Genomic DNA, 23606 nt, shown 5'->3' with positions numbered 1-23606 from the left:
TAATATTCAAATCATCAAAATACATGAAACTTATATCACATTCATATCCGGATTTCTTTATAAGTTTCAAATATAATATTTTCTATTCTCGAGAACTTTTCACACGTGTTTCAAGCATTCTAAATCATGAGACATGCTTTATTCATTTTATAACCCTCATGAAATCTCAATATCAAATGAGCACTATTCTTATTCTTTTAGACGCGAATCAAAATTTCTCACATTAACTTTTAAAGTCTTTTACTTTCAGCTTTGACAGTAAATATTTTTGTTTCTATCATATGGTAGTGGATGAAAGTTATATGGATGAAAAATATATATTTACAACTCAATCTAATCATATATTTTATGTCAACTATTATATAATACAAACAAAAATATTTATAGTTAAAATTGAACGAAAAAACTTTAAAATTCAAACTATTACACTTAAAATAGAACGGTATATGTTTCGAGACTTATATAAAATTTTAATACTATAAAAGAAAGTATTTGATTGGTATTCACTTTCCTTATTTCTTTGTTACGTAAGGCATATATGGGATGTAGAAATCCTTATTACTTATGGGACATGAATTAATTAATAAATACTAATTTAGATGAATTGGTTTATTTATATTCATATTGTATTGAGGCGCAAGGTTCGAGTCACCTTATGGTTTTATTTATTTTTAATAATAGAGATGCTATCAATTTAACATGCATAGGTGATTTTTAATTTATTGTTAATGTAAATAATAACAAAATTAAGATAAGATTTAAGATTTAATATTTTTAATTATAAAAAACTGAGAATTATAATTGGTTGTTTTTAAGTATTGTTTAAGATAAAATTAAGATGAAACTTGGCAAGACTAATTAATTAAATGAAAACGATATACTGTAATAACATATATCAACTTGAAACTTTGTAACAACCTACGCCAATCCATTCCTATATGGCTATATATACATATAGTTACCACTCGTTCCTATATACACACATCTTAAATCCTCGGCATCGATCTATCTCTCACTGACTTTCTCGAAAATGGGCATTAATGGGGGTGACACTTTTTCGGTGAAGGTGATCGAAAATGCAGTGGTGCATGCAGCAGAACCATGGAAGGACCACTGGGTACCATTCACAAATTTTGATCTGGTTGTGCCACCTTTTGATAACAGTTCTATCTTTTTCTTCAAGAAACCCTCCCATGGGAGTTTCACAACCATAATAGACTCCCTCAAAAATTCTCTATCTCAAGTTCTTTCGATCTTCCCACCCCTCGCTGGCAAGATAGAGTGGAACGGAGATATCGGAGAGAATCAAATTCATTGCAACAATCAAGGTGTCGACTTTGTTGTAGCTGTTGCTGACGTGCAACTCAAGCAACTCAACTTTTACAGTCTAGATGAATGTGTTGAGGGGAAACTAACGTCCAGGAACAATCGTGGGATAATTAACGTCCAGGTATATATATATAGATATATATATATACTTTAATTAATATTCATGCGTTGTTCCGATTGATCATATATGAAATATGATCTCCAAAAAGGATTAAAACATCCTTAGATAGTTACTTAGATCGACATGTAACACAATATTTAAGAAACACGTTTATCTGTGAACTAGTTTTTTCCCTTGCTTTTCACGAACTAACATATACGAGTATAACAAATATGGTTTTTTTTTTTTTTTTTTTCATGTTTAAGTTTATCCCTGTCATGTGGACGTTATAATTTTATTTTCTTAAGAAGTATGAGACCTTTCAAATGGTCAAATGCAAGTACACATATGTTCATAAGTTGGTGTATCGGTCATTTTAAATCATAATTTTAACATATTCTTTACGAAAAAACGATTGGCCTAGCTAGCTGCGACTTGGGGCACTACTCACAAAGGTTGAGGGTCAAGTTGTTCGAAAACTTAATATCTAATAGACTAATACCTATGGGCACTCCTATATTTACACTACAACAAATCACTTAATTTTACACATATATTTTTACGCACTTGGTGAAACGTGCGTAAATTTTTTTATTTTTTCTTTACATCTATAATAATTAAATCTATTAGATAAGATTAAGGGTAATTGGATGAGAAACCTCTAATCTCATGTACCATTTAGTACCTACTAATCTCCGGTCAGGTTAGTATCTATGTGAATGTCAACCGGCCACTTAATAATCCCTAAATTACCTCAAGTTTGTCTTTTGTAAGACTTGAACCAGGTTCCTTTTGAAAATGGTGACTGCTGGTCACTGGGCTATTACCAAGTGGTGCTATTGGTGCTATTAAATAAGATTACATTTTAATTTATTTATTAAATCTATTACATTTTTAATATATAATCTTAAGATTTATGAGACCCTTCAAATGTTAAATGCTAGTTTATATGCTCGTAACTTGGTGTATCGATCAGTTTAAACGATAATTTAACCAGTTCAACCGATAAAAGTCATATATTCAATAAAAGAAAAACAGTGGTTTGACTTGGCTGCGTTTTGGGGGCATTACCACACCCAAAGGTAAAGGTCAAGTTGTTCGAAAACTTAATATCTACTCGTAATACTTATGGGCAGTTCTATATTTGTACATTTTAATTTATTAAACTTGTTAATTGGGAACTGAGTTATGAAAGATTCCTTAAAAATAAAAAAGTGAGTTTCTTAATTAATGAAATGTATCCACGTTATTTGATACTATGATCATATAAAATAATTAAATTTTATATATTAAACTTGTTAATGGAGAGCTGAGTTTTGAAATATTTATTATAAAATAAAAAGTGAGTTGCTTGACTAAAGAAACGAATATGGTACCTAGCGCAATGCGGCGATGGTGGTGGAGAATGCGGTTTAGTGGTGTCGGTGATGGTACTATTGGGGATAGTGGCGGTGTCAAGTGATGTAGGTTGATGTAATTGTGTTAGTAGAATTTTTTAGTGAAAAAGAGCTTAAACTGTTAATAATTAAAATAAAGATTTAGAGTGTAAATTATAATTCATTAAGGACAAAATATAAAAAGTTAAGGATAACTCTAATAAGTCAAGGAATAATTATCTAAAATAAAAAAACTAATTTATGATAAAGGTGTATGATGTATTCACGTTATTTAATACTGTCATACGGAGTATGTAATATGGACACATTTACCTAATTAAAGCAATATGTTAATTTTAATATATTATATCTTTCCGTTAATAGTTTCATATTTACTTAAATAATCAATATCTAATTGTAATTAACCTAATTTATTAACTATCTCTAAATATAATACAAGAGAAACCTTTAATTATAAAATGGAGAAATTAAGCTTAACTTATAATTAAAGTCATTGAGTTATATATATTTTTAAAAAGATTATGGTTCTAATTCCAATTTAATAAGTCATAAACCATGGAACCTAATTCCTACCATTTATTTATAATTATATAAAGTAATTATTTTTATGATATAAATATGAAAAATAAATACTAAATTTTAGATTGTTAATTTTTTTTAAAAAAAATTTTACTTTTATTTTTTATGACATTTCTTTTTATTTTATGTTGTACGTTGTTACAAAATTACGACTATATAGGATTTTTATCAATCGACGTAATAAATATAAAACAAATGTAAGTGTGTGGGAATTAATTAAGTATATATTTAATACTACATCGTTGGTATATTATGTTATTTAAATAAAAATTTAATATTTACTAGCACGTTACCCGCGTAATGCGGCGGTGATCGTGACAATGCCGTTGTAGTGGGGGGTCGAGTGTTGGTGGTGGAGACGGCGTCGAGTGGTGTGGATAATTGATGTAAATGGTTAAATGAAAATATATTAAAGAATAAAGGATTGGTAGTGTAAATTAATCATTAATATTATGGGGTAGTGTATGTTGAAATATTTTAAGGGGTGCTAAGTGAAAATATTACATATTTTCAACACTTCCATAAATAAAATGAGTTATTTCTTTTATAATACAGTATAGAAGTATATATGGTCTTTAAAATAATTAGAAACGTAAACAATTTCAAAAATGACAGTATTTTCAACATCTTTTATCTATGTTTATTAAAATACAATATTATATAGATTACCATGTCATTAAATATTATCTATAATTTATATATGAAAACTTTCAACAGCTAATTTTTACATTTAATTTAATACCATAAATTTATATTATTTTATGAAAATAAAAATTGACATACATATATTTTATTAATAACTTATGATACAAAATATTTTTTAAAATAGAGAGAACATCATATTTCCCCTTGCTAAACATCATAATAACATATTTACCCACTTAAGTTCCTTAATATCATGTATACCCAATCTAAACCTTAAAACTCTCATATTTACCCACTTAAACAACTTAACATCATAATGTCATATATATACCCATTCTAAACCTTAAAACTATAATTAGCAATTTAGGTAGTAAAGTAATGAATATAATTAGGAATCGTCACACTATAGCCGCCAATTTTTTTTGTCATTGCTACTGAGAATTGTTTCGTTTTTTTTAAGACCAAATACAACTAATTAAAGACAATGATATAATGTTGGATCAAGTGTGAATAATGTGTAATAATCTAATGATGTTGTTTTTAATGATGAAAAAGATGATGGATATATATATTAACCAAAAAAAGATCATAAGAAATAACTTATTTAAAGAGTGCCTCATTTATAACATCAAAAAAAAAATAACTATTTTGATTCCGTAAATTTGTTGTTCACAACTCTTTTACAATCAAATAATTATAATTCAATCGATAGATTAATGGAAAAAAAAAGAATCCATTTCTTTGTCGAACAAAATGGATATAATAGTTTTTAAGTTAAATAAGTTATAGTTTCTAGGGGGAAAAAAGTTACAAAGTTCTAATAATTAATTTATTTTGAAAATATGATAGTTTTAAGGTTTAGAATGGGTATATATGATGTTAAGTTGTTTAAGTGGGTAAATATGAGAGTTTTAAGGTTTAGATTGGGTATATGTGATATTAAGGAACTTAAGTGGGTAAATATGTTATTATGATGTTTAGCAAGGAGAAATATGATGTTCTCCCTTTAAAATAACAGTATCATAAAATCTCAACATATCTTATTCATAACTAGTAAAGTATAAATAACGAAAACTTAATCTTAATCTTAATATATATACTAAAAGGCAACTGACTTAACCTCAATTAACCAATCACAACTTTCAATTTCTTCAAATTGATTAAATAAACACATGTCTAAATTAATTTACACTTTTTGGTTTTTCATCATCAATTTAAACTTTCAAACCTTTTATTAAAAAATTAATACTTTATTGCATAATGTTTATCTAAATAGTAAAATATAGCACATTTGAATTAATAATTGTAATCAAACTATAATTAGGATAATCATTTTTATTATTAGTAATTGTAATCAAACTAAAATTAGGATAATAATTATTGTAATCAGTAGGATACAGATATTTCTTCTATAAACTGAACCCTACAAATAGATTCACAACGTACAAAATCATTAAAAACACCACGAACTAGCTGTTAATATTATTGTTCTTTAACAATCATGGCTAACGAAATAAAATTACTTTTTAGCAAAAACATTAATGAGAACTCGGTCTATTATATAATCAAAGTTAAAATATTGCTTCTCTGGAAGACTTTGAATAAAAGAAACTCTGCTACACCTCCAGGCTCTAGCATTAATATGATTCAACATTCAATATTAAGATTTGAATATTTTAATTCCTTTTTATGTATACTTTTACATTTAACATATAAGTATTTTTTTTGTTGAATATACTAATTCTTATATAGATAATGTTGTAAAACCCATGTATTTGACATGTATCTAATGTCTAGTATGTTTAACATACGAGAAATAATCTTATTTATTTATTATTAGCACGATACCCCTGCGATGCGGCAGCGGTCATGACGGCGACGGTGTGATGGTTGGACGACTATTGGTGGTGGAACGACGTTGCGTTTTGTGTATAATTGATGTAAAAGGTTAATGGACATGTTTTAAGTGATAAAAGGATTGATAGTGTAATTTAATCATTAATGTTAAAGGCATTGTGTATGTGAAAACAGTTTAAGGGGTATTATTTTCAACATTACCAAATATAAAAAAAGCAATTCTTTTTATAATATAGTATAGATAATTAAAATTAAATCATGTTGCTTGGCATTGGATCGTCCCTCTTTAAAAGTTATAAGATATGAAGTAGTATGAATCACAATGCATGAGGAACGGTCCAAGTGGAAACGTATACACCTTTTCCTTTTGAAATGTGGAAACCTAAAACAAAACTTGTAATCTTTGATAAACCTCAACTCCTCAAGGACCCATCCGTGTAACTACTACAAAATTTCGGACTGATTTATAGACTATAGCAACGAAAATTGACTATTTAAATCATAGACCAACAGAAATAACTGTTCTTTGTATCTTATGCGTTGCCATAAAATATGTTTTTTACACGACAAAAATGTAGATACGAACAATGTATAGTAGTATCAAAATAATATAAACACTTTTGTTTCAGATCTTAGGATCTAAAATAAAATAATATAACAAAACATGTAATAATAATAATAATAATAATAATAATAATAATAATAATAATAATAATAATAATAATAATAATAATAATACACATGAATACATATTACAGAACAATGACTATATCAATGCAAATAGTCAAATACTAACACTTTAATGATGGTGATCGATGTAATATAGTGTCTTCCTTCACATTTCACTTAATTAAATGTGAGAAAATAATCAAATCAAATATTTAATTGTAAAACCATAAATTTGTGAAGGTTGTTTGATATTTACATAAAACCCAAAAACTGATTTAAAAAATAAAACAAAAACTTTGATGGCGATAGAAGTTAAAACTATAAACTTTTGGATTTGAAAGTAAATAAAAGAAAGCACATTAAAAAAGAGTTGTACTATAGGAGAGAAAGTAAAAAATAATAAGTATATCCGTCTAGGGGTAAAAACTATACGAGAGAAAGTAAAAAATAAGTTGTACTTTTAAGCAATAAAAATTGTATTTTTCAAGATGGCCGGATTTTTAATTTACCACCGACGTATTGTGCGGGTACCGTATAATATATATTAGCAATATATATATTAGCACGGTACCCGCACAATACGTCGGTGATAATCATGTCGGAGGTCTGGTGTGTCGATGACAAGTGGTGATGGAACGACTATTGGTGGTGGTGGTGCAAGTGTCGAGTGGTATACGTTGACGCAAATATAATTGATGTAAAGTTAATTATTTAAAAGGGTAATGATGATAATTTAGAAGATAAGGGACTAATGGTGTAAATTATTCATTACGGGTACAATTGGCACTTTGCATCTTTCTTTTCTTAATTTTCAATAAGAGTGTATAATTTTTATATAATACTATAAAAATAGGAGAGTGGTCGAATAAGAAGGTGCGTTAAGGAGAGAAAGAATAAAAGGTTTTTCTAACCAACCAGAAGTTGACATGTGTTTTTTCTTAAAAAAAACAGTGACAAATCTATAAATAATTTGACTTCAAACCCAAGTTGACAGAACACAACCCTAAGCTGACCCAAACCCAGGCTGACCCAATCCAACCATAAGCTGACCCAAACCCAAACCCAAACTAAACCAAACCCAAGTTGGCTATGATTTCAAGCTGGGTAAGCTGATCCAACCCAACCTTAAGCTGATCCAAACCTTTGACATATGAAATGCAGATAATATTACTGGATGTAACATACGAATAGTGACTCGTCCTTGTCAAAACTTTGACATATGAAATTAATAAATATTAATTCAAAGACACTTTAAAAAAGAAAAAAAAACAATAAAAGTTTTCTTCATTATAGTTTTATACCTGAAGAGGATCAGATGTGGTAAACTCCAAATTCTAGTAACGATAAAGATTAAAAGTTTTCAATATAATTATTTAGAACCCGAATGGAAAAAATTATGCAAGAAACTAAAAAAATTCACGTTGTAAACCCCGGAACGAAATGCGATTTTACAAAATCCGAATAGTATTACAAAGTGTGACATGGACACAACGAGTTACTATTCACAACCAAATGTCTTAATCTATACTACTTATTAAAGAAAATACCCCCATTTTGAAAGTTACATGGAGCGAAATGTCTAAAATGCCCTTCCATGTAATATTTTAATCTACTACCCTTAAAATATATAATACTTTCACTTAGCACTCAGATATTTTCAATTACACTACCCCTTAACATTAATGATTACGTTACACTATCAATCCTTTATCTTTTAAAATATCTCCATTAACCCTTTATATCAGTAATCTATACCAATCGACACCTCATCTGTCACCAACACCTGCCACCACGATATAGTATATATAATATATAATATATACGTAGGTGATGTATTGATTTAAAAGAATTATATATATATATGGCTACCACTACAAAGAAAAAAAAATAAACAATGTTTTAATCTAGACCATTGAAAATAAACAATAAGTTAATCTCTACCATTAAAACTAAAAGTCAACTTTGATGGTTAATTATGGCAATAATGCATTAATCCATAATTAAAAAACCAATTATTAGCTATAAATAAATAAATATAATATAGATAATAAAGGTGCATCAAGTTGACGTTCAAAAAAAATTGCATCTCCATGATAGATTTATGTTATCCAAAAGAAAAAAAAAGTTTGTATAGGATCTAACTAAAACATATTGAAAATTTGATTCTAATTAAAACCTAATATATAAAAAAGGAGAAAGTGATGTACCTTTTTGATTAAGATATATAATAAATCTTGAATGGGTTTATATTTATTTGGATTTAATATTCAAGTATCCAAAAGAAAAAAAAGAGTTTGTATAAGATCCAATTAAAACATATTGAAAATTTGATTCTAATTAAAACCTAATATATAAAAAAGGAGAAAGTGATGTACCTTTTTGATTAAGATATATAATAAATCTTGAATGAGTTTATATTGATTTGGATTTAATATTCAAGTAATCCTCTGTCATAAATCGTGCTTTGTTCTGTGATTGTCTCATGTTCAGTGATTCCTATTGTGTTTAGGATAAGGATGTTGTATATCGTTATCTGCTATTATGTTTGTGATATGTATTTAGAGTTCAAATTGTGTTTATATTAAATATTAAACTAAATATGAATATTTAATATTTATAAAAATCTAATTTAATATTTGTTACTAAGTCATTAGGTTTTGAAATAATTTTTTATAGACAATATTTAATATGTTGAATTTTTTTTAACTAATTAAATGATTATAAATTTAAAAAAAAATCTCAAGTTGACGGTTAAAAATTTATAAATAAAGTATTTAGGGTTAAAAATGTAAATTATTGATGAAAAACAAAAAAGTGTACATTATGAGACTTTTTCTACAAAATAATATAAATATTAATATAATAATATACTAGCTAATCAACCCGGGTTTAACCCGGACATTTTAAATAATATTTTAAATAAAAATAAAATGTAAAGAAAAATATATGTAATTTTTGTTATTTAATACATTATAACTTGGTTTGAAGATATTAAACTGACTAATATAATATTTATATATAAATACTTATTGCATTAATAAAACATAATAGAACATTTCCAATCAAAATTAGAAATTTAAAATAAGTGTTTAATGGGTTATTTATAAGATTTTATTTAAAAAACTAGAATAGTATCCGTGCAATGCGTAAAATGATAAATAACGAAAAAATGTAAATTTAGATTTAAAAATGATGCTCATAAGTTTTTACTTGGGAAAACGAATGAGAGTGATGATGGTTAACTTTATCAACCGTCAATTTAAAATTTTAATGCACGAGTAAATAACTTTATATAAAATAGTAACTAAGACAAGTATAAGTATAATTATAAAATAATTAATTGGGATTAACGAGTTCGGTTAACGAATTGATAAAATCCAACACGAACCCGACCTCATATCAATATCGAGTTTGAAATCTCAATTTAAATCTGTCAATCCGTAAACCCAAACCCAACCCAACCGCCAACCTAAAAAAAATAGGTTCACAGGTTAAATGAATAGGTTAATTGATTTCAAGTCATATGAGTTGATGAATTGGTAGATTAGCGGGTTGGCTTCAGGTCATATGGGTTAGTGCGTTGACCCGGTCAATGACCGGGTATTGATCTAGTTAATATTGTGGTGAGAGGAGAGATCGAACCCATAAATCAAGAATTGAGGTGGCGCGTCATCTACAAGTTAGTTATCAGCTCATTTGTTTTCCTATCGTCAAAGAAAAATCGTAATATAGGTTGACTAAAAGTTAACGTAGAGCCTCTTAGGGCATGTTTGTTTTTTTAACCATTAAGTAACTGAATTGATTAAATGATTAAATGAATAAAATGAATTAAGTCAATACAGTTGTTTTTTTTTATTAAGTCATAAAAACAAACACTTTTAATGACTTAATAAATTAAATTCAGTACTTTTACTTAAGTCATGACTATTCTATTAAAACATAACAAACACTACCTTATTTTCATATAGGCTTTGCCCAATTCCATGTCTTCAACTAAAAGATCCACTTCAATTTTCCTTTTAAGTTACATTTTAAATGGTTTTCATTTTTATTGAAATTATCTATATCTATAGTATTATGTAACGGAGGAATCCATTTTTTCAATTAAGGAATTGAAACATCTAAATTACCCTTTTCTTTATTCATTTATTTAAATATATTTAACAAATATACCTATAATATTCTTAATTAAATAACTTATAACATAAATCTCTCAATCTTTAAAATAACTATACTATCTCCTTTAACATCAATTACTTTTACATTCACCGCCATTGCTGTCCCCACCCGTTACCGCCGTTGCCGCCACTGCCATCACCGTCCGCGCCACTACCACTGTCGCTACCACGTTGCGCAGGCATATGACTCATATAATTAAAAGAGGATATGAAAAAACTTATATATCATTCTCATTTAAATGACACGTAGGATTATTGCTTATTTATCAAATTGTTATATAAATAGTTTTTATTTATATGTAAATTAAATGTCATTTATATATATACATTCAACTCATTTAATCTTACATGACAATAGTAGTGGGCAAATCAAATTTTTTTATGTTTAATGTGAATTTATATCTTTCTTATATAAAAGGGTGAGAATATAACTTTTGTCTAGATTCCTATCAGCTTTATATATAAATTTCCTTTTAATATATCAAATGAAATCCTTATTATTATTATTATTATTATTGTTATTATTATTATAGCTTGAAATTAAAATGATACAGCTTGAAATTAGTTTTCCTTTATAGCTCATTTAATTTTTAATCATAGCTAGATTTTTTTTTGAACTTTTTTTAAAAATATTCGATCCATGATTTTGTTATAATATAAAACACTTAGCTAAAATAAAAAATTATAGGCAATATTCACTAAGAATTCTATAATTAACTTGGACTAGACTTTTTCGGAGGTACGTGTATATGAGTAAATTTCTTTTTCTCTCAATTTTCAACTGAGTTTTCATTTTATTAACCTAAAGTATCTAATGATATAATATTTGTTCTAATCCTAAAGTATCTAATGATATAATATTTGTTCTAATGTTTAGTTCATGAAGACTATATTTTTCCCTTTCAACCTACTCTTATATAGTCGGTTTTACATGCGTATACTAATTGTGTGACTTCATTAGTAACTAAAATTATTTTTCAATGTCTCCTATCGTTACTATGTTATGGAATAAATTTTCTTTGTAAAATATTTTGCATCGAAGTCTTATTGAATTGCTTAATGTATAGTTATCCTTTGTAAAACATGTTTATATAACATTAGGTTGTGTCGTTTAACAATTTAATGATAGTTATCAATTTTCAAAAGTGATTTTTTATTATATTATATTTATTATATATTCAATCATAAATTTATTATTTGCTTTCTAATTCTGACAAATTTTTACATTATCATAAACTACGAATAATATTGTAGCTATAAATTATTTTTCATTTATATTTTTAATTAGTCCGGTACAGCGTATGAGTTTAATCTAATGACATAATAAGCCGATAACCGTTGGTGTCGTATTTGTCTTGTCATGAATTTTATTTTAAGAGGATTTCACATTACATATCAGAGTATATTAATTAAACGCAGGTTACAAAGCTAAGTTGCGGTGGGATAGTAATCAGTTTCTTAAATAATCATCGTATAGTTGACGGGTACTCTGCAAATATGTTCATGTCAGCATGGGCGGACATGACTCGACATAAAACCACATTTATACGCCCTTCGTTTGAGAGGTCTTACCTGAAACCAAGGTCGCCAACTACTTATTCGCCGTTAATTGAGGATATGTTTACCATGTTTCAACCACCGCCCAACCCAACCGAGGACATAAGTGATGATGATGACTATATACTCGTGAATCGCTTGTACTACATTAAAGGTGAGCAACTTATAAAGTTACAAATGTTGGCAAGCGAAAATGGGTGTAAGAGGTCAAAGGTAGTTTCATTCACTTCTTTCTTGTGGAAGCAAGTTGCAATGAGCATGGAAGACTCTGGGAAACATAGTGAAGTATGTAACATAGAAGTTCCCGTTGATGGAAGGAAAAGGTTGAGTGACAAATGTGATGATGAGAAAGGAAAACAAATGAACTCATACTTTGGAAATCTTATATCTTTACCGTTTGGATCAAAAATACCTCAGGTAATCAATCAATCATATGTACATATATGTCAACATTCAATTAAATATAAAAAGTTCGTATTGCATTTCGTAGGAAAATCCTATGACAAACCTAACTTTATTTATTCTTCATTTTGAAATTTCAAATTCACAAAACTTTTATTAAATTAAAGGACAAATATAATGATGATTACTCGTATTTTGCATCTGATAAACTCTATTTGATACATTAGGAGTTAAAGGGGATGTCATTGAGCAATGTAGCGTCAGAGGTTCACAAGTTCTTGGAGCCTGCTACTACGAAAGAGCATTTCTTGGATATAATAGATTTTGTAGAAGAATATCGGCCAAGACCACTAATGTCAAAGGCATTTGTGGGCGATGGGATGGCATTTGCAGTGTCAGCAGGACAAAGGTTTGAGACAATGAACGAGATAGATTTTGGGTTTGGTAAAGTGACATTCGGAACATGCCACCTCCCGTCTAATAGGATTGATAGTTTTGTGATGGCAATGTGTAGTCCAAAAAACAACGAGGATTGGGTTGTCTTTATGCGTATGCCAAAAAAGCACTTGAACTACATTGAGATACAAGGTAGTCATATATTTAAGCCCTTGAATGCCGAGTACCTCAGTATCTAAACATTTCAATGTTTGCAAAGAAGGTGTGAAAAACAATAATAATGTCGTTGCTCTTAATTTCTTATGCTGTACCATATATGTTTGGGTGGTTTTTCATCAATAAAATTTTATATATCAGATAATTTCCTTCTTAATTGAACCTTTCAAAAATCGTGAGAACTTTTAATATATCAAATGTTTCACTACTGTTAGCATGCAAGAAGTTGTGGAAAACAAGAATATGTTCTCAAAATTCTATGTTGTACTTTGTTTTGGTGGTTTTTCATCAATCAACTTTTATATATAGGGTTATCTTCTTCACACAACCTTTTTTTATAAAAAAAAACCAAATAAAATTATGTATTAAATTAATTATATGTAAACTAGATTAAACCCGCATGTTGTGCGAAACTGACTGAGAATGTATACTAAAATTAACTGATAATTACATTATTATTCATAGTTTATGATAGTATAAAAAATAATCAATTTACAACTGATGCAAATAATAAACTTATAATTTATAAATATATATAACACTTGATGAATGTTATATAAATCGATTGTTTTTTAGACGTGTTTTCATTGGTATAACTTTCATCAAGTTTTATGTAACAAAATTTATAAATAAAGACTTCAAAAATTCAAACTAAGACACTTTTAATAGGACAGAAGGAGTATCAAATATGTTAAACCATGACTAATGAAACGTAAATATTTATAAATCATAGAATTCTTTTTCTATGATCTATATATATTAAATATACTATTATAAACAATCCCACTAAAACAATGATAATTATCGTTGAATTAATAAAAAGACACGGTTTAAAGCATATATAAACACCTTTGCCCTCATATACTATCAAAATGCGGAATCTTAGTTATATAGAGATAAGTTACAAATAGAATTAAAATATCAAAAATATATGTTTGAAATTGATAAAGTAAATATCTAATTTAACATTGATAATATAATTGGTTGATAAAATATTAGATGTAATTATCAATATAATCTAGTTTTATGGAGTATTATATTAAAGTAAATTATATTCCACGTATAAAGATAATTAAATACAATGGAAAATAGAAAGAGATAAGTTACAAAGATCGACAATATATTATCAATGTATTTTAATTAGTTTTAATATTCAATGAATATCTACCATAATTTGCAAAATATAAACAAATATTATGTAACACCCCACCGTTGGCGGAAACATGAGGTGTCATGATAAGTACAACACGACATGAGATTACATAGATACTGCTAAATGAAATAGTATATAATAAATATATTCTCAAAAACATGAGTTCAAAGTCATAACAGTGCTAAAATAGCTTATTACAACAAGTCCATAAAGAAATAATCCAAGGCATGTAGCCTTAAAGTCTGAAAATAAATAAAGGAACACTAATCTCTAAAGTCCAAGCCTAGCATAACAGTCTTTATCCCTGATTAGCCCGAGTACCTGAAAAGTATACTAAAACTTGTAAACGCAAAGGTTGGTGAGTTCATAGGTTTTATGTCAAAAAGTCTAGTCAAAGAAATAAGTCTTTTATCGATTCTTTAAGTCTAAACAGGTAATACTTCAATATATAACGAGTAGAGTTATGCCATAATATGTCCAAAAGTCTCAAGTTTCAATGTCTCAAAGTTCGGCCTTACGGTAACTGCCTTAGTCCAAAGTCTCAAGTCTCCAATACACACACAAAAAAAGCAGGTCATATAAGCGCGTCATAAAGTGTAACACCCGTCATTTAAAAATCTGGATTTCAAAAAAACTTTGCCAAACGGCGTTTAAAAAGTAGCGGAAAAGGATCACTTTAAAACTGCTCCATCCGTAACCGGATGGCACCTTTATAAAATGGTGTTACTAACGTACATCATCAAGACAATATAAATGAAATCCAAGTTATGACACCAACATAAATGTCATCATTATTACATGTTCATAAATTGTAAATGAAAGTAGCCAAAATGTAAGGCTAAAGGAAGTCTAAGCATTCAACAATCTATGCTAGTCTTCTTTATTACTTTTACCTATCTCACCGAGCTAATCCTTTCCTAGCTCAAGCTTGCTTATCCTGAAGGCACAACATTTTCGAAAGAACAAGTGTTAGCTAATAAATTAGCTAAGTAAGATAACATGATTTGAAAACATTTGCCATTTTAGGATATATTAACAAAACGTGTCATGAGAGTTAATATCACATACAACACAATAAACATAACACAATAGGATCATTATATTCCTAATGTGCCTAACTTTTCTTTCTTATATTTCTTTCTTTACTTTATATTTTTGCCTAGACATAGGCTAAGTGACTTACGCCACTTACATAGGGATGTGGGGTTTGTGTGCAGGCGGTCGTAGACCATACATGGAGCCCTCACACCCGACATGATGGGTAAACCTTTCGGTGGTCCATCGGCGTCGTTAAGGAATTGACAGAGTCATTTCCAACTAAATAAACCGTTTATGCCTTTACGCAATGGTGGTTAGTTACTCCACCCGGAATACTCAAACGTAACTATGCCACGGGAGGTATCAAGATTCCCAAACCATGTGACCACGTACGCCCTAGCTCCGAGGAACTAGCACGGGTTAAGCTTAACACAACATCTTGAATATGCTCGACACTTTTAATTATATTAGCTTAGGCTACACTTTCACCTAAACTAATCACATACATCATCTTTTACTTTAGGGCCCTTATTCGTGCACGTGTCATGACAATCTTATTCATATGTCTAGTGACTAGGTGTTCAAGCCATGCAAACATTCATAAAAACATTTCATCATTTCATAACATATGCATATTATCATAACTTTGAAACATAGATAACTTATCACTCATCATCAATGGTAAACTTATATATTCCATAAAACTTCCCATATAATCTCATAATCATACAAGTATGCAATTATATTCATTTGAGGGTTTTAACTTATAAAAACTATATTTTGTTGTACCCTCAGGTGACGAAAATGTTATCTTACCTCAATAAGAATGCAATAACAAAGTGTCACACCAATTAAGACTCAACAGTGAATGCTCAAACCTTTAGAACCTACGATGTACAAAAGAGTCCAATTAATTGCTAATTTACTCACTATCATTGTCTTTTAATGAGGACTCAACATCATGCTTTTATTAGTAAATACGTTTAGTGTTATATATTCAATAACTTTTAGTTCAATAATGACAATTTCAATCTCGAACCACAAGATTTAAAAATGACAATTTCAATCTTGAATCATAAAGATCAAAAATTACAATTTCAATCTCACAAGATTCAAAACACAATTTCAATCTTGCAAGGACCAAATATGTCAAATCATAACCGTAGGGATAAAAACTGTCAATTTCAAAACTGTAGGGATCAAAACTGTCACTTTTCAAACTCTAGGGATCAAAACTGCCAAATGATGAAACTTTAGGGACCTTTTATGTCAATTCAGAAACTTCGAGGACTGAAAACAACAAGTTTGAAACTAAAGGGACTAAAAAAATACAAAACTAAAACTACAAGGACTAAAACGTAAATTCTGCTAGTTGCTGACATCATCAAGATGACGTCAGCGTGACATCACAAAGATATGACTTAGTCTCGACGGGCTGCACTCCAAATCGAGAGCTGTTTTTTTTTTTTTTTTTTTTTTTTCTAAACAATTGCTTAATGTATATGAAACTTCAAAGCACGATATCTACTTCGTTATCTAACAGATTTAATTGATTCTTTTTGCATAATCTTCGGTTTTCATTAAAGAATATAACTCCAGAAAATAATTCATTTTAATTTCTTTTTTAGATAATAAACAACAAAAACGTTACAACATCTTTATAAATCTTTAAAACAAGATTCCCGGTTCGTTATTCAACCAAATCAAGTGATTCTTTTTGCAAAACTCATAATTTTCAATAGAGAATCTAATTCCAGAAGAAAATCTCATTTTAAAAGTTTCTTTCTTTAGATCTAATGAAAAAAAGACGTTAAACACGTTTACAAATCGATTTGAAATCCATATGTATGAATCAAAATATTTTCAAATAACTACATAACATTGAAATACATCAAAAGAGAACGATTTTACTGTACTTAACCCTTCTTGTAAAACCGTCATCATTGAGATCCCAAAATAACCTCAAAAACGTTAATTTTCGGTATGAAAATCTCTAGACACAAGCAAGGATCATTATAATGAACACATAATGAACAAGAATATGTTATCTAATGATTTCCAGGAAGTAACTCATGAAATTTGAGAGAAAAAGATGGAGAAAAGTGAGAGAATGGTAAAACTTAGTGAAAATAGGTTATTAGATGATAATGATTATTTAAAAGGAGGTTATAATACTTGGTTTAACCTAATGGACCAGATTTTATCTTTAAATTTCGTGCATAAGGATTGGGCTTGGCTAAAGTCCACTACAACAAGTCCAAAAAGTCATTTTAGCATAAAACTAAGGTCTGAAGCTAATATGTATACTAACGGACGACTAATTAACGTCTTAAGCACATAATGGTGAACCGACACACCATACATAACTCAATAACTTATTCACATATAGGCACATTAATCATTGTTTATCATCAAATTAATCGCCTAACAATTAACGAAACTAACGGCGTTAAAGATCAACTAACGATAAACCGATAGAAGTTGTCGACTGACTAACGACAAAGTCAAGGTCAAAGATCGAAAAGTTTAGGATGTTACATAAAGCAATGCAGGAAGAACTCAATCGGTTTGAAAGACTTGAAGTGTGGAGATTGTGTAACAACCGTCACCTGAGCGTTCGTCTGACTGTACTTTTCCGTTCGAATAAGGTTAGTAACCGTCAAACATAAGTCTAAAGACGTGAGTTTTTATGGATTAAAGTATGATTAAGACATGTCATTTTATTGTATACTAGCGTTTTAGACTTTTTAAGACTTGGTGCGAATGTTTGATAAAGGCTAGCTGTTTAATAAAATTGCCTAAATAAAGACTTAAAATACTTTCGTGAGTCAAATATGGTCATGTGACTAGTCGTTGTGTTCTTAATTCAAAAATATATCATAAAATATGGTCAAATCATTTTTATGACATTCGGTGTTTGTCCGGTTGTCAGGCGTTCCGTTAGTCTGACGGACCTCCCCTCCCTTGACTTTCCCTATAAATAGAAAGCCAAGCCTTTTGCCCTCTTTTCCTTGTTTTGGTCGTTCACATAGCTACACACACACTCAAGGTTTTCTTTCCAGAATTGTAGCAAAATTTTCTATTGATTTTCGATTCTAAACGCTTGTAAATCAATCAAGGCTTCAATCTTCGATCAAGAAACAAGTGAATATTATCTTGTTCTTCATCAAAAACTTGTGTAAGTTCTGTTATTAATCTCTTTAATTCATTTTTATATGTATATATATGTTTACCTTTTCGGTTCTTATCAAAAGCTAAGTGAATCATGTCGTTTGATTGTGGATTGTGCATCTTTCGGTTACATTTGCGTGTAAGAAACAAATTGAACCATTATTAAGGCTTTGATTTGACATATTATGCATTCATGTAATCAGTTTTGTGCAACTACGTATTGAAGATATCTTTTACTTGGCTAAACGACTCAAAAACTAGTCGATTTTGTATCCTAGATCAAGATTTGTTCAATTGTCAATCACATGACGTATGAAATCGGTCGAACATCACCCTTTTTGTACTGATTTGTGTAACTTTTGTGCATCCAAGACCCATGGGTATGATTGGCTAGCCATAATTGTCGTCGTTTTAACAAAATCACATCGAAATCGTTCGTTTTTGCTCAAAATGCGTCCAAATCCGACCCCGAACAGGTTTAGCTCGACCTCTGATGGTCTAGGTCGACCTCCATAGGTTTTTGTCGCTTAAATGGCTCGTAAGGTTCCTAGTTTGACCCGAAATGACTTGTTTTAACTCTTGGACCTTTAAGACTTGGGATAAAATCATTTTGACCTCTATCCAGGTCAAACTACTCCTGTCATGGTCGAGTTCAACCACTTCCCTACTCATATAGTCGATTTCATTAGCCTTTCGTGTCCATACGCGCTTATTCGATTCTTAAACTTGACTAGTTTTCTCAAAAGGTGTAGTTTTGGTCCAATTGGCTAACATATGAATAAAAGATTTTAAAATAACATATTTGGGCTTTAGTTGGTCGAGTTCAACCATTAGGTTGAGCTCAACCTCTACTCATTTCAGTTTCGTAAGCTTTTCGGTTAAAATCTCCGGTTTCGTCTAGTTTTGATTAAAATTCGAGTAAAACTTATTTTGGGCTACAATGATTTCAAATAAGGCTTTATTGATAAAATAATTTATTTTCAACTTAAGAAAGGACATTGGTGTCAAATCTAGACTCTTGTTCGGTTTATTCGAATTTTGTCAAACGTCGTTTTAGAAGTTAAATAAAGACATGTGCACTTAAAGACATTTCTAATAGGCTAAGACTTAAGACCAAAGACTTTCATTGTGACTTGTCATGTATTATTGGTAGGTGTTGATTGTCGTGGACTTTGATTGTGCTTGTCATGCTCGTCCGTTATACTTTCATAACACTTTTCAGGTGAGTTTCGTAGCCCCTCTTTTTATAAGTTTTGGGGTGGAAACTATGCTTATGTTTCAAACAGTTTTATCGATTTCTGTTCATGTTCAATACGGAGCCTGTGCGTATAGAGTTACTTGTGCCATTCGGCGTGCTTGATTTTGTTTATATGTGTGCGATTTATGTGTTTATTGTTGTGATTTATGGTTTGGACGTGCTTATTGTATGAATTTGAGACTTGGACATGAGACTTGAGACTTGGACTAAGGCAGGTACCGTAAGGCCAGACTTCGAGACATTGAGACTTTGAGACATTGAGTCTTCAAGACATTGAGTCTTTAAGACATCGAGACTTTGAGACATGAGACATGAGACTTGAGACTTTGGACATATTATGGCGTAACTCTGCTCATTATGTATTGAACTAATACTTGTTTAGACTTTAAAGAATCGACAAAAGACTTATTTCTTTGACTAGACTTTTTGACTAAAACCTACGAACTCACCAACCTTTGTGTTGACTAGTTTTAGTATACTTCTCAGGTACTCGGGCTATTCAGAGATAAGGACTTTCATGCTAGGACTGGACTTTGGAGACTAGAGCTCCTTACTTTTGTCAGACTTTAAGGCTGCATGCCTTGGTTTATTCCTTTTATGGATGTACTTGTAATAACCTTTCCTAGCATTGTCATGACTTTGAACTCATGTTTTGGGAATATATTCATTATATTCTATTTCATATAGCAGTATCTATGTAATTTCATGTCGTGTTGTACTTTTCATGACACCTCATGTTTCCGCCAACGGTAGGGTGTTACAGATTGGTTCCGAATCCGTACAAGAATAAAGAACCAATTAAGACCAAGTGGATTTTCAAGAATAAGAAGGATGAAAATGGAGTTGTTGTGAGAAACAAAGCACATTTGGTTGCTAAGGGATTTTGTCAACAAGATGGCATAGATTATAATGAGACGTTTGCACCTGTTGCACGAATTGAAGCTATACGCATGTTTCTTGCTTATGTTGCGTACAAGAACTTTACTGTATACCAGATGGATGTCAAAACAGCATTTTTGAACGGAGTTCTCAAAGAAGAGGTCTATGTTGATCAACAAGAAGGCTTTGTGAATTCTAAACATCCGGACTATGTCTACAGGTTAGATAAGGCTTTGTATGGTTTGAAACAAGCTCCTCGTGCCTGGCATGACGTTGTTACTGCTTTTCTTTTGAAATCTGGGTTCAACAAAGGTTCGATTGACACTACTTTGTTCATAAAAAGACAAGGTAGTGACATTATTTTATTCCAGATTTATGTAGATGACATAATTTTTGGTTCGACTAACTCTAAGTACTGCAAGAATTTTTCTGCTTTGATGATTAGCAAGTTTGAAATGAGTATGATGGGTGAATTAAACTTTTTCCTTGGTTTACAAGTTAAACAGTTGTCAAATGGTACATTTATTTGTCAAAATAAATATATTCTTGACATGTTGAAAAAGTTTGATATGTTGAATTGTCAACCAATTGGAACACCCATGGAAACTCGAACAAAAATTCATGCTGATTTGAATGGTAAACCTTTTGATCAAAAGAAATATCACAGTATGATAGGGTCACTCATGTAATTGACTACTAGTCGCCCAGATATTATGTTTGCTACATGTATGTGTGCAAGGTACCAGACCAATCCCAAAGAAAGTCATTTTCAGGCCGTCAAGCGGATTTTCCGTTACCTTAAAGGCACATTGAACCTTGGTCTATGGTATCCCAAGGATACCGGATTTCAGTTAGTTGCATATTTGGATGCTGACCATGCAGGTTGTAAGTTGGATAGAAAGTGTACTTCATGAAGTGTACAGTTTTTAGGGGATAGGCTGGTGAGTTGGTCTTCAAAAAGCAGAATTGTGTATCTACATCTACTGCAGAAGTTGAATATGTTGTTGCAGCTAGTTGTTGTTCACAAGTTCTTTCGATGAAGACACAATTGACTCATTATGGATTTAAATTTGAGAGAATCCCCATTTACCGTGACTCAGAAAGTGCTATTGCAATATCCTGCAATCCGGTTCAGCATACAAAGACCAAGCACATAGATGTTCGGTACCATTTTATTAAAGATCATGTTCAGACCTTTTCACTAAACCAATGGATGAACAAAGGTTTAATTTTCTGAAAACCAAACTTCGAATGCTTGATTTACAAACTTAAATGCTTTCATGCCATGTATTCTATGTTCATTTTCTGTTTCAAACATTGATGTGTTTTACTTGTTATTACATGCAATGTTTGAGGGGGAGAAAAATGGTAGAATGCATGATTTTAAGGGAAGTTTGTAAATTTACTTTTCTCATATATGCTTAATTCGAGGGGGAGTAGGCAATTACATGTAAATATTTGTGTATTTGATATTACTTGTCATGTTTGTTTAAATTTTTCTTTTATTTGTGTGTTTGTTTAAAATTGAAAATACCAACTACAAAATTGGAAAATATAAAAATACAATTTTTTTTTTATTTTCTATGTTTCCGTTCTTTTACTAATTTTTTTTTTGTTGTTTTTTTTTGTATTAACCAATTGTGTGTTTAAATACCCAAAATGATGTGAAGCCCAAAAATGTGTGTTAGCCCAATAAAAAGATTGGATCCAGGCTGGCATGCGGGTCATATCAAGACCCGTGACCCGAATTTGTATTTTAAAAGGAAATCTCAAAATGGGCGGGGCTCATTTATTTCTTTTCAAATTCAAAACATTTTTGTTTGTCTCATTATCTCTCAAAACCGATTATCTTATCTTTCATTCACTCAATACATATCATCATCTGGGTAATAAACAAAGAAGAGGATGTGTTTGTGATCTTCTCTGGGTTTATTTCAGTGTTTTTCATCGATCAAATCATTCTTTTAAAGGTAATATTCTCGTTTTTATGTTTGAATGCAAACTGTTTGATTAAATGTCTTTATGAACCGATCATGTTTGATATGATTTCTGCGATGATTTGGTGTATAGTTTGATGTGTTTAAATGCATGATTATGGTGTTTATTTGATGGTTATTTGATCTTGATACTTTAATATGTTCGTCTGGGGTTTCTGGGTTTGATCATCAAAGGGATGGGTATTTTGTTCTAAGTATTTGAACATCTTGTTCAAAGTGCCGAGGTTTTTGCTCGGCAAACAATACAAGTGTCAATGATCATCTTCATATTTTCTGGGCTTACTTATTGATATTTCTCTTTTAATAAAGCATGCCGAGGTGTTTGCTCGGCAAACAATTGTTTTCACAAAACTCATTCAAGTGTTTTCAACTATATGTAGAGCTTTGAGCTCGGCATACTTCAGTTTTTCATGAAAATCATTGTTTTTGTTGAAAATTTTGGCGAAGTCTTAAAAGTTATTATTTGCAGAGCTATTTGCTCGGCAAATAATACATTTTGGAGAAAATTTTTTTTCTTCTAAGGCATACTTTAACTATTTGGAGAGCTCTGAGCTCAGCAAATAGTACAAGTTTGTAAAAATTTGTGTCTAAAGTCCTCTTCAACTATTTGCAGAGCTCTGAGCTCGGCAAATAGCACAAGTTGATAAATTTTTTCTTCAAAAGACTTTCTTTATCCATGTGCAGAGCACTAAGCTCAGCAAACCATACACTTTGATGAAAAATCATTTTCAAAAGCTTTCTTTAACCATTTGCAGAGCATTGAGCTCGGCATTCAATACTTTTCA

The 23606-nt window shown here is 30.0% G+C and overlaps 1 protein-coding gene across 1 annotated transcript; it reads left to right on the top strand.

Annotated features, from left to right (window-relative positions):
- Positions 1–1030: 1030 nt before the first annotated feature.
- Positions 1031–21738, top strand: LOC122610218 (coniferyl alcohol acyltransferase-like). The gene is made up of 5 exons (XM_043783212.1): positions 1031–1450; positions 12174–12728; positions 12941–13301; positions 20699–21272; positions 21564–21738. The coding sequence occupies exons 1-5, from the start codon at positions 1031–1033 to the stop codon at positions 21736–21738; spliced, it is 2085 nt and encodes a 694-aa protein (XP_043639147.1).
- Positions 21739–23606: the final 1868 nt, after the last annotated feature.

This window comes from Erigeron canadensis, chromosome 8, assembly GCF_010389155.1.
Source record: "Erigeron canadensis isolate Cc75 chromosome 8, C_canadensis_v1, whole genome shotgun sequence".
Taxonomy (NCBI): Eukaryota; Viridiplantae; Streptophyta; class Magnoliopsida; order Asterales; family Asteraceae; genus Erigeron; species Erigeron canadensis.
The sequence above is the reverse complement of the archived record's forward strand: the minus strand, read 5'-3'. Positions and strand labels throughout refer to the sequence as shown.